Raw genomic sequence first — 18,622 nt, forward strand, 5'->3', positions numbered from 1 at the left:
CCAGATAACAGTATTTAAACAACTGCTAAAATCAAGGCCGGTAATGCAGACACAGATAAAGAGACAGGCATTCAATTGCAAGTTCTTTCTACCATGGAGCTGTGAATGTGGAGCAGGAAGAGAATAAAAATGGAGGGTTGGCAGTGAAACCATATACTGGCTTCACAGTTCCTCCAATTCTCACTCATCCTTTACCTTCTGGGGTCTGGGTCCACAGTTACCAGACATTCTTGGGTAACTCACTCAAGTGATCGATATGCACGAGCCTTGCAAATGGGTGCCGGCAGGAGCAATGTCCACAGCACAGCTCAATCCTATCCGCACCTGTCATCCACAGAGTTATACATTGTACACATTGAGCTGAGAGGATGGTCCACATGATCAGTAATGGTGGCTTTCCACCCCGCCCCCAATTCTATTAACTGAGGCTCTCACACGGACTTAGCTTTTACTGGTCGCCTTTATCACACAGCAGCATCGCCCTCTCTTGCCAATTCAGCTATTTTCCAAGCAGGCACTGATGGGACGAAGCAAAGACATTTACACTAAATAATTCAAGACCGTTACCTACCTGTTTAAGTGGGAATGGCATGGCATGGCTGCCTGTCCTTTGACCCTAGCAAGCCACTCAGTTGTATTAAACTTAGGATAGTCAATAAATGCTAACCTTGCCAACGATGCCCACATCCTAAAAATGAATAGATTAGTTGAAGTCTGGAGTATAATTTCTACTAACGGAAATTGAAGCCGGTGATCAGATGGCTTATTTAGATATCTACACAAGACCATACAAGTCCATTGAAACTCATTGCATTAAAATTCATTCCTCGACTAGCCTCACCCTGCATAATAGACTCGAGTTGCATGTAATATTTTTGCCTCTACTACTCATTTACACAGTGTGACAGTCTGGTTAAGTTCCTTCCATATAAATATATCGTTTAAAATTTACACATCACCAAATTGCACCCATAGGTATCTAAGAATGCAACAACCATGTCACTGGAATAGTAATCCAGAGGCCCAAAGTAATAATCCAGGGATCGAGAGTTTAAAATCCCACCGTGGCAGTTTGAAAATTGAAAGCCAGTTTAAAAAAAAAAGTACCTGGAGCTGATATTTATAGGCAGTTACAACTGCTATCTAATCTCAACAGTTCTCAGGTTATTAGAATTGCTTGGATTTACTAATTGCCTTATTAAGAGGTCAGACTGACTGACAGGCATCACAGACTACTTACGAATGCTTCGGTCATGTGTGTGTGTTTATTTTTTATTCACTGAGGATGTGGGCATTGCTATCGAGTCTGAAATTTATTACCTCTCTAGTTGCTCTTGAGGAGGTTGTGTGGTTTTGATCTAAGTAAATAACTTGCACAGTCAAATTCAGAGAGCAGATGACCAAGTTGGCAAGAAATTGGAGTCAATTTAGGCCAGACTGGGTAAGGACGCAAGTTTTCTTTCCTGAAAAAAAATGGATTGATCAAATCTAACAAAGGGTCTCTGCTCGATTAAAACAAAAGGAAATTTAAAACTAGCTTTCTGATTTCAGATGCCGTGCCCCCATTATGCATTTTCTGTTCTTTTATCAGGGAAAAGAAAATTACAGAGGGAAGCCAAAAAAACTGGAGTTAATTTAGAGCTCCAGTTTCCACAACTCCCTGAAATAGAATAAAAGCAAAATACTGCGGATGCTGGAAATCTGAAACAAAAACAAGAAATGCTGGATTCACTCAGCAGGTCTGGCAGCATCTGTGGAAAGAGAAGGGTCACTGACCCGAAACGTTAACTCTGCTTCTCTTTCCACAGATGCTGCCAGACCTGCTGAGTGAATCCAGCATTTCTTGTTTTTGTCCCTGAAATAGAATCACTGTTTACAACATTGCATGTCACAACTTATAACACTCTCAGGTCCTTTACAGGCACCTGAAGGTACAATACCTTAGAAATTGGAGAGGCGATAATGTATGTGGTGTACTGTCCTGCCTGTCACCAAGCATGAAGTCAACAGAAGACCGGAGTGCTTCCAGAAACACCAGCTGCCCCTTTTCCCTGGCTGCAGACAAATTAACTCCCTGTAACACAAGGCACAATTATATGACAAAAGATCCTAGAAAGACGACTTTGGGCACATTTTAGCTCGAGTACCTTCCCTGGCCCTGCGCAAGATTACATGTGGAACATGGGCGGCACAGTGGCGCAGTGGTTAGCACCGCAGCCTCACAGCTCCAGGGACCCGGGTTCGATTCCGGGTACTGCCTGTGTGGAGTTTGCAAGTTCTCCGTGTCTGCGTGGGTTTTCTCCGGGTGCTCCGGTTTCCTCCCACAAGCCAAAAAAAGACTTGCAGGTTGATAGGTAAATTGGCCATTATAAATTGTCACTAGTATAGGTAGGTGGTAGGGAAATATAGGGACAGGTGGGGATGTTTGGTAGGAATATGGGATTAGTGTAGGATTAGTATAAATGGGTGGTTGATGTTCGGCACAGACTCGGTGGGCCGAAGGGCCTGTTTCAGTGCTGTATCTCTAATCTAATCTAATCTAAGGAAGCACAGGACAATCAATGTCAAGGGTGACTCATCACAGAAAAGGGGTACAGACGACTGAAGCAGCCAGGCTAGTTCACAACCAAGAACAGTGGAGTGAATTTATTCAGCCCCATCATCGCTGCTAAGCCAACAGATGGGAACTCAGTAGAGTATTGAATGTTTGAAATGTACAGAACCAGAAAAGACTTGGCTACAGAGTTCAAAAAAAACATACACTTCCAACCAAACAGCATCAAAATGATCTTGAACATACCATCAGACAGACAAACAAGCCCAACCATCTTCCATACTTACTAGCTTTTGGGCAACAAGACTGTAATGATTGAAGGACTGGACCAGGCCAAGAAAGCAAACTTTGCAACCTCCTGCAAAACACAAACAGTAATCTCAATACTTCTGAAAAAGCTGCATATAATCTCAACTGGGATTGCGCTTTGTATTTCCCAAAGCGCGCTCTCAGGATATGTTGACTGTCCCAAATTGTGCTCAGCTTCAGACTGGTTCCAAAGATTCTATCAAAATTCAGTAGCTGGAAAAACACTTTTTAGGGTGTTAAAAGAAGTGGCTAGCGAGATAGTTGATGCGTTAGTTTTAATTTTCCAAAATTCCTAGATTTGGGGAAGGTTACAATAGATTGGAAAATAGTGAACGTAATTCCTTTATTCAAAAAGGGAGTTAGACAGAAAGCAGTAAACTACAGGCCAGTTAACTTAACATGTGTCTTAGGGAAAATGCTAGATGCTATTATTAAAAACGTTACAGCAGGGCATTTAGAAGAAAAAAATCAAGGTAAATCAGGCAGTGTCAACATGGTTTTGTGAAAGGGAAATCATGTTTAACCCATTTATTGGAGTTCTTTGAGGGAGTTACACGTGCTGTGGATAAAGGGGAACCTAAAGGCGGATATCTTGTACTTAGATTTCCAGAAGGCATTTGATAAGGTGCCACATCAAAAATTATTGCAGAAAATAAAAGCTCATGGTTTAGGGGATAACATTTTGGTATGGATAGAAGATTGGCTAGCTAACAGAAAACAGAGTAGGCATCAATGGGTCATTTTCTGATTGGCAAGATGTAACGAGTGGTGTGCCACAGGGTTCTGTGCTGGGGCCTCAACTTTTTACAATTTATATAAAATGACTTAGATGAAGGGACCAAAGGTATGGTTGCTAAATTTGCTGATGATACAAAGATAGGGAAGAAAGTAACTGGTGAAGAGGACATAAAGGGGGCGACAAAGGGATATAGATAGTTTAAGTGAGTGGGCAAAGACATATTATCTATATGGTGAGAGATTGCAGAGCTCTGAGATGCAGAGGTATCTGGGTGTCTTAGTGCATGAATTGCAAAGGGTTAGGATGCAGAATTTCTTATCCACAGCTGTTACAAAAATTTCTAAATTCACTTGAAAAAGCCCTTCAAAACACTCCCACAGGGGATGCAGAGATCAAGTGGGCCCACATCAGAGACGCCATCTATTACTCAGCTATGACCACCTACGGCAAACGTGTGAAGCAGAATGTAGACTGGTTTCAATCTCACTTAGAAGAGCTGGAACCTGTCATAGCCACTAAGCGCTTGCACCGCTGAACTACAAGAAAGCCCCCAGCGAGTTAACATCCGTAGCACTTAAAGTAGCCAGAAGCGCTGCACAAAGAACAGCCAGGCGCTGTGCAAATGACTACTGGCAACACCTATGCAGTCATATTCAGCTGGCCTCAGACACCGGAAACATCAGAGGAATGTATGATGACATTGAGAGCACATTTGGGCCAACCATTAAGAAGATCGCCCCCCTCAAATCTAAATCAGGGAACACAATCACTGACCAACGCAAGGAAATGGACCACTGGGTTGAGCACTACCTGGAACTGTACTCCAGGGAGAATGCTGTCACTGAGACTGCCCTCAATGCAGCCCAGCCTCTACCAGTCATGGATGAGCTGGACGTACAGCCAACAAAATCGGAACTCAGTGATGCCATTGATTCTCTAGCCAGCGGAAATGCCCCTGGGAAGGACGGCATTACCCTTGAAATAATCAAGAGTGCTAAGCCTGCTATACTCTCAGCACTCTACGAACTGCTTTGCCTGTGCTGGGACGAGGGAGCAGTACCACAGGACATGCGCGATGCCAATATCATCACCCTCTATAAAAACAAAGGTGACCGCGGTGACTGCAACAACTACCGTGGAATCTCCCTGCTCAGCATAGTGGGGAAAGTCTTCGCTCGAGTCGCTTTAAACAGGCTCCAGAAGCTGGCCGAGCATGTCTACCCTGAGGCACAGTGTGGCTTTCGAGCAGAGAGATCCACCATTGACATGCTGTTCTCCCTTCGTCAGCGACAGGAGAAATGCCGAGAACAACAGATGCATCTCTACGTTACTTTCATTGATCTCACCAAAGCCTTTGACCTCGTCAGCAGATGTGGTCTCTTCAGACTACTAGAAAAGATCGGATGTCCACCAAAGCTACTAAGTATCATCACCTCATTCCATGACAATATGAAAGGCACAATTCAGCATAGCGGCGCCTCATCAGACCCCTTTCCTATTCGGAGTGGCGTGAAACAGGGCTGTGTTCTCGCACCCACACTGTTTGGAATTTTCTTCTCCCTGCTGCTCTCACATGCATTCAAATCTGAAGGAACTTTCCTCCACGCAAGATCAGGTGGCAAGCTGTTCAACATTGCCCGTCTTAGAGCGAAGGCCAAAGTACGGAAAGTCCTCATCAGGGAACTCCTCTTTGCTGACGATGCTGCATTAACATCTCACACTGAGGAGTGCCTGCAGAGTCTCGACAGGTTTGCAGCTGCCTGCAACGAATTTGGCCTAACCATCAGCCTCAAGAAAACAAACATCATGGGACAGGACGTCAGAAATGCTCCATCCATCAATATCGGCGACTACGCTCTGGAAGTGGTTCAAGAGTTCACCTACCCAGGCTCAACTATCACCAGAAACCTGTCTCGATGCAGAAATCAACAAGCGCATGGGAAAGGCTTCCGCTGCTATGTCCAGACTGGCCAAGAGAGTGTGGGAAAATAAGGCACTGACACGGAACACAAAAGTCCGAGTGTATCAAGCCTGCGTCCTCAGTACCTTGCTCTACGCAACGAGGCCTGGACAACATATGTCAGCCAAGAGCGACGTTTCAATTCATTCCATCTGCGCTGCCTGCGGGCGGCACAGTGGCGCAGTGGTTAGCACCGCAGCCTCACAGCTCCAGCGACCCAGGTTCAATTCTGGGTACTGCCTGTGTGGAGTTTGCAAGTTCTCCGTGTCTGCGTGGGTTTCCTCCGGATGCTCCGGTTTCCTCCCACAGCCAAAAGACTTGCAGGTTGGTAGGTAAATTGGCCATTATAAATTGTCACTAGTATAGGTAGGTGGTAGGGAAATATAGGGACAGATGAGGATGTGATAGGAATATGGGATTAGTGTAGGATTAGTATAAATGGGTGGTTAATGGTCGGCACAGACTCGGTGGGCTGAAGGGCCTGTTTCAGTGCTGTATCTCTAAATCTAAAAATCCTTGGCATCAGGTGGCAGGACCGTATCTCCAAAACAGAAGCCCTCGAGGCGGCCAACATCCCCAGCATATACACCCTACTGAGTCCACGGCGCTTGAGATGACTTGGCCATATGAGCTGCATGGAAGATGGCAGGATCCCCAAGGACACATTGTACAGCGAGCTCGTCACTGGTAACAGACCCACCGGCCGTCCATGTCTCCGCTTTAAAGGAGTCTGAAAATGTGACATGAAGTCCTGTGACACTGATCACAAGTCGTGGAAGTCAGTTGCCAGCGATCACCAGAACTGGCGGGCAGCCATAAAGGCGGGGCTAAAGTGTGGCAAGTCAAAGTGACTTAGCAGTTGGCAGGAAAAAAAGACAGAAGCGCAAGGAGAGAGCCAACTGTGTAACAGCCCTGACAACCAATTTTATCTGCAGCACCTGTGGAAGAGTCGGTCACTCTAGTATTGGCCTTTATAGCCACTCCAGGCACTGCTCCACAAATCACTGACCACCTCCAGGCACTTACCCATGGTCTCTCGAGACAAGGAGGCCAAAGAAGAAGAACAGCACATAATTAGGAAAGCTAATAGAATGTTATCGTTTACCACGAGGGGACCTGAATACAAAAGCAGGGAGATTATGCTTCAGCTATACATTGGTGAGACCACATCTGGAGTATTGTGTACAGTACTGGTCTCCTTATGCAAGGAAGGATGTTAATGCTTTGGAGGCAGTACAAAGGTGGTTTACTGGACTAATAACTGGAATGGGCAGACTGCCTTATGAGGAAAGATTGGACAGGCTAGGCTTGTATCTGCTGGAATTTAGAAGAGTAAGAGGGGACTTGATTGAAACATGCAAGGTCCTGAGGGGTCTTGACAGGGTGGGATCGAGTCAGAGATACAGCACTGAAACAGGTCCTTTGGCCAGAGTCCGTGCCGACCCATTTATACTAATCCTGCATTAATCCCATTTTCCCTCTCACATACCCACCTTCCCAAATTCTCCTACCACCTATCTACACTAGGGGCAATTTTTACAATGGCCAATTTACCTATCAACCTGCAAGTCTTTGGCATGTAGGAGGAAACCGGAGCACCCGGAGGAAACCCACGCGGTCACAGGGAGAACTTGCAAACTCCGCACAGGCAGTACCCAGAACTGAACCCGGGTCGCTTGAGCTGAGGTGCTGCGGTGCTAACCACTGCGCCACCCAAATGTGGAAAGGAGGTTTTCCCTTGTGGGAGAGCCTAGAACTAGGGGTGTGACTGTTTAAAAATTAGGGGTTGCCCATTTAAGACCGATGAGGAGAAATTTTTTCTCTGACGGTCACGTGTCTTTGGAATTCTCTTCCTCAAAAGGCGGTGGAAGCAGAGCCTTTGAATATTTTTAAGGCAGAGGTAGATAGATTCATGATAAGCAAGGGGGTGGAAGGTTATCGGAGTAGGTTGAAATGTGGAGTAATCAGTTCAGCCATGAACCTATTGAATGGCGGAGCAGGCTCAAAGGGCCGAGTGGCCTACTCCTCCTAATTTGTACGTTCGTATGAAGGAAATTCCACACTGTACCGAAGTCAGAATTCTAATTAGCCATACCCAATATATACAAGCTATTCAAAATATCGGCACATTCTTGTTTTTATAAGAGAGAACTGATAGATGGAGACAGAGGAATATAGGGAAGTACTTTTAAGACAAAACAAAAATTAGGACTGGCCTTGTTCCTTCATGTCCCAGGATATTCTTCTGTTTACATTGTAAAATAAATGTAAAGAGACCTGATAGAAGTCTTTAAAACTATGAAGGAATTTGATAGGGTTAATTTAGAGAAACTTGTGGTCGAGTCTAGAACAGGGGCCACTAACAGATCAAATAAAGAATTTAGAAGGAATTTAGTCACACGTGGAGGTGCTGAAGCACCATGAGATGATGCATTTCAGAGGGGCGTTGATGTGCACATGAGGGAGAGGGTAATTAGTGTGGGAGTCAGCTCATGTAGAGCTTAAACATGGCCATCAACCAGTTAGACCAAACAGTTCTGCTTCTGTACACTGGATACTATGCAACACTTGTAAAATGAGTCTCGGACAGCAAGAACTGGTCAGGACTGTGAACAGTGGAGGCTTCCAGCCCACTTCATTGGGTACCAAGCAGCTATGGAAAACACTGGATTTTTTTTTGAATACCAGATAACAAGGCCACAACAAATTGTAGCAACTGCCCAGGGTAAAATCAGCTATGTCAGAAAAGATCATACCTAATGCCACCCTGGTAAATTAGGTCAAGGCAAAGCAAGAAAGAAAGAAAGAGGCCTCTCACTCGCTCAAGTCCTTCCTTCCATGGTTAATATACTCCATCATGGACCCTCATCTAGTCAACTGAGGAAAAAGTTTGTTGGGATATTTCCTAAAGGTTTTCATTGTCCATAATCTTTCCTTGTAGTTTATCCAACTAGAGTATTAGAACCATGTTGGAGAAAGTTACTTCACTGCATTGAAGGCCATTCCAATCTAACAGTCCATTAACTGCAATAGATCATCTTATGAGGGATGTGAATTGCTCTTACCTACACCCTTCTGTTATCATCACCATGCCTATCTGAGCTTGGTCTGCACCAAATACTGGAGAAGTATACCCAAAAGTAAACTGAACAAAGCCCTCTAATATCTAGAATCAAATCACTACAATATCTCGAAACATCTCCTTTATGGAGAGGGGAGATCTGATTGAAATGTACAAAATTTTGAGAGGCCTGGATAGAGTGGATGTGAAGGGCCTGTTCACCTTAGCAGAGAGATCAGTGACTTGGGGGCATAGATTTAAAGTGATTGGTAGAAAGATTAGAGGGGAGATGAGGTAAAACCTTTTCAACCAAAGGGTGGTGGAGGTCTGGAACTCACTGCCCGAAAAGGGTAGTTGAGGCAGAAACCCTCAACTCATTCAAGGGGAGTCTGGATACGCACCTCAAGTGCCATAATCTGCAGGGCTACGGACCAAATGCTGGAAGGTGGGATTAGAATGGGATCATTTTTCGGTCGGCACAGACCAAATGGGCCAAATGGCCTCTTTGTGTCTTAAACTTTCAATGATTCTATGCAAGACTGGCCAGTTGCTTCCTACAGATGGTCACAGTTTTGTGTAGTATATTTTCCATTTCTTCATTTTATACAGAAGTATAGGCAACAGTAGTCAAATCATTTAATGATGACAGAAATAGGGTGCTGTGCTTCTATAAAAGGAAATGTACAGAATCTTTGTTAGAATTGCAATAGGATGGGTCACTTACCAAGAAACAACAGAAGCAGCTCTGTTATAAATGAAACCACTTTCACTGCACTGAACACCAATATATTATACAATAGTGAGGTAGCGTACAATTTCCATTGAAGGACAAATGAGACCCTCAACTGCCCAGAAGATTACTATCCAGGTTATCGGAGAACCTTGTACTGCCCGCATATCAGTATTCTGCTATCTGCTCTATTCATAGCATCACAGCCTCTGCTACAACGGTGGGAAAACTGTACAAAGCAAAGGAACAGCACCATAGGGAAGGATTCCTTCACTTTGCCCCATCCACATGATAATCTCACTGCAGTATAGTTTCTGTGCAATTGCATCTCAGCCCTAGAACATCGCTGCAGGAGTTCCTCAGGTTAGTGTCTTCCATTTAACCATCTTCAGCTGCTTCAAACATAAGGTCAGAAGTGAGAATATTCACTGATAACTTGTGTTCAGTGCCATTCCCAATTCCTCAGCAGCAATCCAGGCCCGCACATAAGGAGGCCTGGATAACATTAAGGCTTGGGCTGATAAGTAGCAAGTAACATTTGCGCCATACAAGTGCCGAGCAACGGCCACCTCCAGCAAGAGAATCTAACCATCTCCCCTTGACATTCAATGGCATTACCATCGTTAAATCCCCCATCAACATCCTGGGGGTCATCATTGACCAGAAACTTAACTGGACCCAGCCATATAAATTCTGTGGCTACAAGAGCAGGTCAGAGGCTAGGAATTCTGTGGTGAGTAACCCACCTCCTGACTCCCCAAAGCCTGTCCACCATCTACAAGGCACAAGTCAGGAGTGTGATGGAATACTGTCCACTTGCCTGGATGGGTGCAGCTCCAACACCACTCAGGAAGCTCAACACCATCCAGGACAAATCAGTCCATTTGCTCTACACCCATTCACCACCTTAAACATTAATTCCCTCCACTAACAGCATACAGTGACAGCAGTGTGTACATTACAAGATGCACTGCAGCAATTTGCCAAGCCTCCTTCGACAGCACCTTCCAAACCCATGATCTCTACCACTAGATAAACAAGGACAGAAGCATGGGAACACGACCACTGCAAGTACCCTCCAAGTCAAATACCATTCCTAATTGCAACTAGATCGCTGCCCCTTCATAGTCACTGGGGTCAAAAACTCCCTCCCCAACAGCACTATGGGTGTACCTACACCACATGGCTACAGCAGTTCAATAATACAGCTCACCACCACTTTCTCAAAGACAATTAGAGATAGACAATAAATGCTGGATTTGCCAGCGACACATCCTAAGAGTGAACTAAAAAAATGCTGCCTCTCCACCATCAGCACTCAATATATGTTTCATTACCCCTTCACCATTGATTGCCTCACTATGGCAGATGTCTTTGCTTTGGCCGCCAATCCGAGCATCAACTCCATCAGTGGTACAGTTCAACATTGTGGGAATTCCGGCCATTTCACAACTCCCTTTCCTCATTGAAATTTTCACTTTTCAAATACCCATCAAATTCCCTTTTGAACTACCCTAGTTTCTACCACTTGTAATAAAGCATCCCATGTCCTAATGGCCCAGTGGGGGAAAAGGAGGAAAATTTTCCATAAAATATGTCTGTCCACTTTTTGAAACAGACCCTACCTCAGAATATACTTGGATGGGCATGGTGAAAACACAAGGGTGGGGTAAGAGATTCACATCCTTCATGGGATTTCAATTAATGAACTGTGGATTGATGCCCAGATTTTCATCGCTGCAACATCAACAGGTCATACTTTCAGCAAGTTGCCTTGCAAAAAATTAAACACCTAAATGCTCCTCAAACAGCAATGCGATAGTAACCAGATAATCTGTTTTAATGTTGCTGACTGAGGGATCAGCATTGTCCAGGATACAGAGAACAACTTTGCTTTTTTATTTGTTTGTGGGATGTGGGTGATGTTGGCAATGCCAGTATTTATTGCCCATCCCTAATTGCCCTCGAGGTGGTGGTGGTGAGCCTCCATCTTGAACAGCTGCTGTGTGGTATAGGCAGACCCAGAGTGCTGTTAAAGGAGGAAGTTTCAGGATTTTGATCCATCAGTGAATGAACGGCAATATATTTCCAAGTCAGGAAGGTGCATGATTTGGAGGAGAAATTGCAGGTGCTGATGGTTTCCCCATGTGTCTGATGCCCCTGTTCTTTTAGATGGTAGAAGTCCTGGGTTTGGAAGGTGCTATTGAAGGAAACTTGGCGATTTGCTGCAGTGCATCTTGTAGATGGTACACACTGCTACCGCTGTGTTCTGGTGGTGGAGGGATTGATCGGTTAAGATGGTGGATGGGACGACAGGGCTCGATGATGTAATGCTCGAGTGGTGTTGCAGTTGCACACATCCAGGCAAGTGGAGAGTATTCCATCACACTCCTGACTTGTGCCTTGTAGATGGTCAACAGGCTTTGGGGACTCAGAAGGCGAATTACTCACCACGTATTTCACAGCCTCTAACCTACTCTTGTAGCCACAATATTTAGGTGAGTGGTCCAGTTAAGTTTCCGGTCAATAGTGACCCCAGAATGTTGATAGTGGGTGAGTCAGAGATGGCAATCTTGTTGAAAATCAGTGATAAGGTGGTCAGAATCTCTCTTGTTGGAGATGGTCATTGTTCGGCACTTGTGGTGCTAATGTTACTTGCCACTTATCAGCCCAAGCCAGAATGTCGTCTAGGTCTTGCTGTATGCAGACATGGACATCATCGTCTGAGGAGTTGCGAATGGAACTGAACAAAACTGTGCAATCATCAGCCAACACCCCAACATCTGACATTTTTAAGGGAAGGTCATCGATGAAGCAGTTAAAGATGGTTGGGACTAGGACACTGACCTGAAGGACTCCTGCAGTGAAGTTCTTCAAAGTAATGCCACAGGATCTTTTACATCCAAGAAGGTAAACGGGCTTCAGTTTAACTTGTCATCCAAAAGAGAGCACCGACGGTGCAGCACAGTGTCAGCCTAGAACTTGTGCATAAGCTTCAAGAGTGGGACGAGAACCCACAAGCTTCTGACTCATCAGCCATGGCTAACTATGATGTAGTCTTTTTAGTACATGTAGAAAAAGTGTCTGTAAAATCAGAAAGTGTATCTCTAACAGTGAGAAAGGTTATAGAAGTTAAGGTTATATGGCTATACGAGCCAGTGTCATGAAGACGTACAGGCCTCCCTTAGATCAAGGTAAGTGATATTTAAGCCAGCTAGTTCATATCTTGCTTTTAAAACAGAAGGTGAATTTATCCACGTGTGCAGGATTCAGGAGGGACGGACAGCACCTTTACACATGGAAATTTCATCAGCCTAGTGTCTCAGAAGATTACCAACCTCTCTAAGGAAGGCAAAGAAATGAGTTTGTCCATGCCAGATCAGTAGGATGAGGCTGTATAAATTCAGGAAATATAATTTAAAGCATATAGAGTTGAATCCATTCAATACACAGGCTATCTAATGCTGTAAACTTGTCAATTATCCAACAAGTCTAATATCACAAATTTATATCAACAGTAGGTTTATCAGCAGTTAACAGCTAAATTACCATGACATAACTGAACAGCCTTTGTAACCTCTTATTTATTTCGTCAATAATCCAACCTTAAATAACCCAAGAATACAAGAAATAGTAAGAATAGGCCATTCAACCCCTCGAGCTTGCTCTGCCATACAATAAGATCACAGATAATCTGGTTGTGGCCTTAACTCCACTTTCCTGTCTGCCCCCCTTAACCCGTGACTCCCTTTTCGATCAAAAATCTGTAACTCAGCCCTGAATATACTCATGACCCAGCCCCCACTGCTCTCTGGGGAAGAGAATTCCAAAGATTAATGACCCTCTGAGAAAAGAAATTCCTCATCTCAGTCTTAAAAGGGAGACCCCTTATTCTGATACTGTACCTCCTAGTTCAAGATCCCCCAACAAGGGGAAACATCCTCTCAGCATCTACCCTGTCAAGCCCCCTCAAAATCTATGTTTCAACAAGATCACCTCTCATTCTTCTGAACTCCAACCAGTATAGTCCCAAACTCTTCAACCTTGCCGAAGGCAACCCCTTCATCCCAAGAATCAGTCTTATGAACTTTCACTGAACTGCTTCCAATGCAAGTGTCTCTCCTTCAATAAGTAGACTGAAACTGTACACAGTACTCTAGGTGCAGTCTCACCAATGCCCTATACAGTTGTAAGAAGACTTCCCTATTTTTATACTCCATCCCCCTTGTAATAAAGGCCAACATTCCACTTACCTTCCTAATTACTTGTTGTACCTGCATGTTAACTTTGTGATTCATAGCATAGTGGTTATGTTATTGGACTAGTAAATCACAGGCCTGGGCTAGCAATCTGGAGTTGCGAGTTCAAATCCCATCATGGAAGTTTGTGAATTAAATTGCTAATTAAATACATTTGGAATAAAAAGCTACTACTATCAGTAATGGTGACCGTGAAGCTGTCAGCTTGTTGTAAAAACCCAATTGATTCACTGATGTCCTTGTGGGAAGGAAATCTGCCATCCTTAACCAGCCTATATGTGACTCCAGATCCACAGCAACATGGTTGAGTCTTAACTGCGGTATCCTGGCCAATATTTATCCCGCAACCAACATCACTAAAACAGATTATAGGGTCAGTTAACTATGAAACGGCCTAGCAACCACTAAGGCAGCTTGCAAGGGCAATTAGGGATGGGCAATAAATGCTGGCCCGCCCAGTGACACCCTCATCCCAAGAATAAATTTTTTAAAAACTATATAGTTGCAGACTCAATAATTTAGTCTCATGCTACTAACTATGGTTTTAAGGTTAATAAATTATTAGTTCACGATCTTGGTTGACCTTTGATGATTGAGGAAAAAGACTTGATTTACTCAGCTGTTTGCGTGGATCCTAAGAGGTTGGTAGTGTAATTAACAAAATAATCCAAATTGATTGATCCAAAACAGTTTAGCGAGCCAAATTTAGGTATCGTGCACTCCCAGGCATAAATAGTGTGGTGAACACCAAATAATTCTTTTTCAGGAGTCAAAGTGAAGGGTTAAGGAACTATTTAATGCCCAGATGAAGATTCTTGTCAGGCTGGCTTGCTAAAAGTTATAGACCATTTATCCCACTTAATTTTGGACACCCCTCTATAGCCCAGTCTCTCAAACATCTACCCATCACATCATATCATGTGCTTGTGATATGAATGCCAAATAGCGTACAAATTGTATGTTCACTGAAGAAAACTGAAAACAAGTGGTGCAATGCACTCAGTACTGCAGAACTCTAATACATGCCCAACTCAATACTGCCCCCAAAGAAAGCAATGCCACTCACCTTTGAGATAAAAGGAAAGGAAGTGATGTACAAGGAAACTGCCATCTGTCTGCTTGTCGGATAGGAGAACAGCTTTTCCCTGATTTGAAAAGAAAGAGAAATATTTGGCGCGGGCAAGAGCCTTGCTTATTTATTATCTTCCTTTACAGAGTCTCCTTGCAATATTTCACCAAAGGAGGGGAGTTAATGTCAAAGCATGGGGGAAGGTTAGGAGACATCTCCTGATGAAAAGTTGTTTGTACATGGAATGCTTTTCCACACAGCAATACAGTAGGCCATTCACACTTCAGGCATGCTCCAGCATTCAATTAGATCACGGCTGACTTGCACCTCAATTGCATTTACCACCTTTGCTCCATATACCTTAATACCCTAACCCAACAAAAATCTATATTTCAGTATTGAAAACTGCAATTGTTCTAGCATCTACAGCCTTTTGTGCAGAATGTTCCTGATTTATAACCCTGTGGTGCATTCTCAATTTTCCTCAATGCAATGCTACAAGGGCAGCACAGTGGCGCAGTGGTTAGCACTGCAGCCTCACAGCTCCAGCGACCCGGGTTCAATTCTGGGTACTGCCTGTGTGGAGTTTGCAAGTTCTCCCTGTGTCTGCGTGGGTTTCCTCCGGGTGCTCCGGTTTCCTCCCACAAGCCAAAAGACTTGCAGGTCAATAGGTAAATTGGCCACTATAAATTGCCCCAAGGATAGGTAGGTAGTAGGGAAATATAGGGACAGGTGGGGATGTGGTAGGAATATGGGATTAGTGTAGGATTAGTATAAATGGGTGGTTGATGGTCGGCACAGACTCGGTGGGCCGAAGGGCCTGTTTCAGTGCTGTATCTCTAAACATAAACCTCACCTCCAGCAAACTACCCACAGGCGTGCAGATAATCTACAGAACAGAACCTACGCAGCCTTCAATCCAAAACCAAAATCACTCCAACCTCAACTGTCAAGCTTCATCATGCAGATGATGCTTGTGGTCCACTCACTGAAACTGAGTGCACTCATCGTCAACTTCTTCTCCGAAGCATATGAGAAAATGGGTTTTTCACTAAACTTTCAGTAAATGAAGGTCCTCTTACAACCAGCTCTCAGTACAAAATCTCTTTCTCTCTCTACCCCATACAAAAAACAAAGATCAAGCGAGATTCTGGAACACACAGTGACGCAGTGATAAGCACCGAAGCCTCACAGCTCCAGCGAACCGGGTTCAATTCTGGGTACTGCCTGTGTGGAGTTTGCAAGTTCTCCCTGTGTCTGCGTGGGTTTCCTCCGGGTGCTCTGGTTTCCTCCCACATGCCAAAGACTTGCAGGTTGATAGGTAAATTGTCCATTATAAATTGCCCCTAGTATAGGTAGGTGGTAGGGGAGCATAGGGACAGGTGAGGATGTGGTAGGAATATGGGATTAGTGTAGGATTAGTATAAATGGGCGGTTAATGGTCAGCGCAGACTCGGTGGGCCGAAGGGCCTGTTTCAGTGCCGTATCTCAACCTAAAAAGCTAAAATCTAAAAATGTGGGCCATTTGGGAGCCTCCTCTAGGCGAAGGCAGACAGATGACAAGGGTCATCATAGTCTCTAATGTGCCAGCTCAGCCTTTGGCTGACTGCGCAAGACAGTATTTGAGAATCAGGATCTCAAACCTGAGACTAAGATCATGGTTTACCAGGCAGCAGTGATCCCTGTGCTCCTATATGCTTCGGAGACTTGGACAACCTACAGCAGGCACCTCGAAGCACTGGACAAGTAACATCAGAGGTGCCTCCGCAAGATCCTCCAAATCTAATGACAAGAAAGGTGGCCCAACAGCAGCGTCTTCTCCCAATCCAACCTGTCCAACATCAGAGCGCTAATCATCCAAAACCAGCTCTGCTGGGTGGGTCATGTCATTCGCATGCCTGATACCAGAGGCCCAAAACAGCTGTTCTACTCAGAACCTGGTCGCGGCAAGAGACTCCCAGGCGGACAGTTAGGGCGGCACAGTGGCTAGCACCGCAGCCTCACAGCTCCAGGGACCCGGGTTCGATTCTGGGTACTGCCTGTGTGGAGTTTGCAAGTTCTTCCTGTGTCTGCGTGGGTTTTCTCCGGGTGCTCCGGTTTCCTCCCACAAGCCAAAAGACTTGCAGGTTGATAGGTAAATTGGCCATTATAAATTGTCACCAGTATAGGTAGGTGGTAGGGACATATAGGGACAGGTGGGGATGTTTGTTGGGAATATAGGATTAGTATAAATGGGTGGTTGATGTTCGGCACAGACTCGGTGGGCCGAAGGGCCTGTTTCAGTGCTGTATCTCTAATCTAATCTAAAAAAAAACGCTTTAGTGATGTGGTAAAAACCCATCTGGTTCACCAATGTCCTTTAGGGAAGGAAATCTATTGTCCTTATCTGGTCTGGCCTACATGTGACTCCAGACTCACAACAATGTGGTCGACTCTTATATGTCTTCTGAAATGCCTAGCAAGTCACTCAGTTGTATTGAAACACTATGAAGTCAATAAAACTAAAACCGGACAGACCACCCAGCATCGACCTAGGCACCGGAGACGACAACGGCAAACCCAGCCCTGTCAACTATGCAAAGTCCTCCTTACTAACATCTGGGGGGTTTGTGCCAAAGTTGGGAGAGCTGTCCCACAGACTATCAAGCAAAAGCCTGACATAGTCATACTCACGGAACCATACCTTACAGACAATGTCCCAGAAACTGCCATCACCATCCCCGGGTATGTCCTGTCCCACTGGCAGGACAGACCCAGAGATGGCGGCACAGTGGTATGCAGTCAAGAAGGAGTTGCACTGGGAGTCCTCAACATCGACTCCGGACCCCATGAAGTCTCATGCTATCAGATCAAACATGGGCAAGGAAATCTCCTGCTGATTACCACCTACTGCCCTCCCTCAGCACTGAGGGGGCAAGAATGTACTATGGGTGGGGGACGTCAATGTCCATCAGCAAGAGTGACTCGGTAGCACCACTACTGACTAAATCCTAAAGGACACAGATGCTAGACTGGGTATGCGGCAGCTGGTGAGGGAACCAATAAGAGGGAAAAACATACTTGCCCTCGTCCTTCCCAATCTGCCTGCCGCAGATGCATCTGACCATTAAAGAATTGGTAGGAATGACCACTGTACGGACCTTGTGGAGATGAAGTCCCGCCTTCACATTGAGGATACCCTCCATAGTGTTCTGTGGCATTACCACCGCACTAAATAAGACAGATTTCTATCAGATCTAGCAATGCAAACCTGGACATCCATGAGGCGCTGTGGGCCATCAGCAACAGAATTGTCCTCAACCACAATCTGTAACCTCATGGCCCAGCATATTCCCCCCTCTACCATTACTGTGAAGACAGGAAACCAACCCTAGTTCAATGAAGAGTGTAGGAGAGCATGCCAGGAACAGCACGAGGTATACTTAAAAATGAGGCATCAACCTGGTGAACCTACAATACAGGACCACTTGCATGCCAAACTGCATAAGCAGTATGCGATAGACAAAGCTAAGCGATCCCATAACCAACGGATTAGATCAGCTTCTCTTTTCACAGATGCTGCCAGACCTGCTGAGTGGTTCCAGCATTTCTTGTTTTTATTTCAGATTTCCAGCACCCGCAGTATTTTGCTTTTATATTGGATCAGATCTAAGCTCTGCAGACCTGCCACATCCAATCGTGAATGGTGGTGGACAATTAACAAACTGGAGGAGGTGGTTCCACGAATATCCCCATCCTCAATGATGGGGGAGCCAAGCACATCACTGTGAAAGATAAGGCTGAAGCATTTACAATAATCTTCAACCAGAAGTGCTGAGTTGATGATCCATCTCAGCCTCCTCCTGAAGTCCCCAGCATCACTCCGCATGATATCAAGAAATGACTGAAGGCACTGGATACTGCAAAGGCTATGGATCCTGACAACATTCCGGCAGTAGTAC

General features: G+C 44.9%; 1 protein-coding gene across 4 annotated transcripts in view; it reads right to left on the minus strand.

The window, feature by feature from the left end:
• Positions 1-18,622, minus strand: part of elp6 (elongator acetyltransferase complex subunit 6) — a 47,263-nt gene that overhangs the window by 17,176 nt on the left and 11,465 nt on the right. Inside the window, exons 2-5 of one of the 4 annotated variants that reach the window (XM_068031451.1) lie at positions 14,679-14,757; positions 2,842-2,912; positions 1,941-2,074; positions 572-688 (exon numbers count right to left, since the gene is read on the minus strand). In XM_068031451.1, coding sequence (XP_067887552.1) covers positions 572-688; positions 1,941-2,074; positions 2,842-2,912; positions 14,679-14,757 — 401 coding nt within the window. Of the gene's footprint in view, positions 1-571; positions 689-1,309; positions 1,464-1,940; positions 2,075-2,841; positions 2,913-14,678; positions 14,758-18,622 lie in introns of those variants that run through there. The other 3 variants (XM_068031454.1, XM_068031452.1, XM_068031453.1) reach the window with 3 other exon arrangements.

The sequence above is a fragment of the Heterodontus francisci genome, chromosome 5 (assembly GCF_036365525.1).
Source record: "Heterodontus francisci isolate sHetFra1 chromosome 5, sHetFra1.hap1, whole genome shotgun sequence".
NCBI lineage: Eukaryota > Metazoa > Chordata > Chondrichthyes > Heterodontiformes > Heterodontidae > Heterodontus > Heterodontus francisci.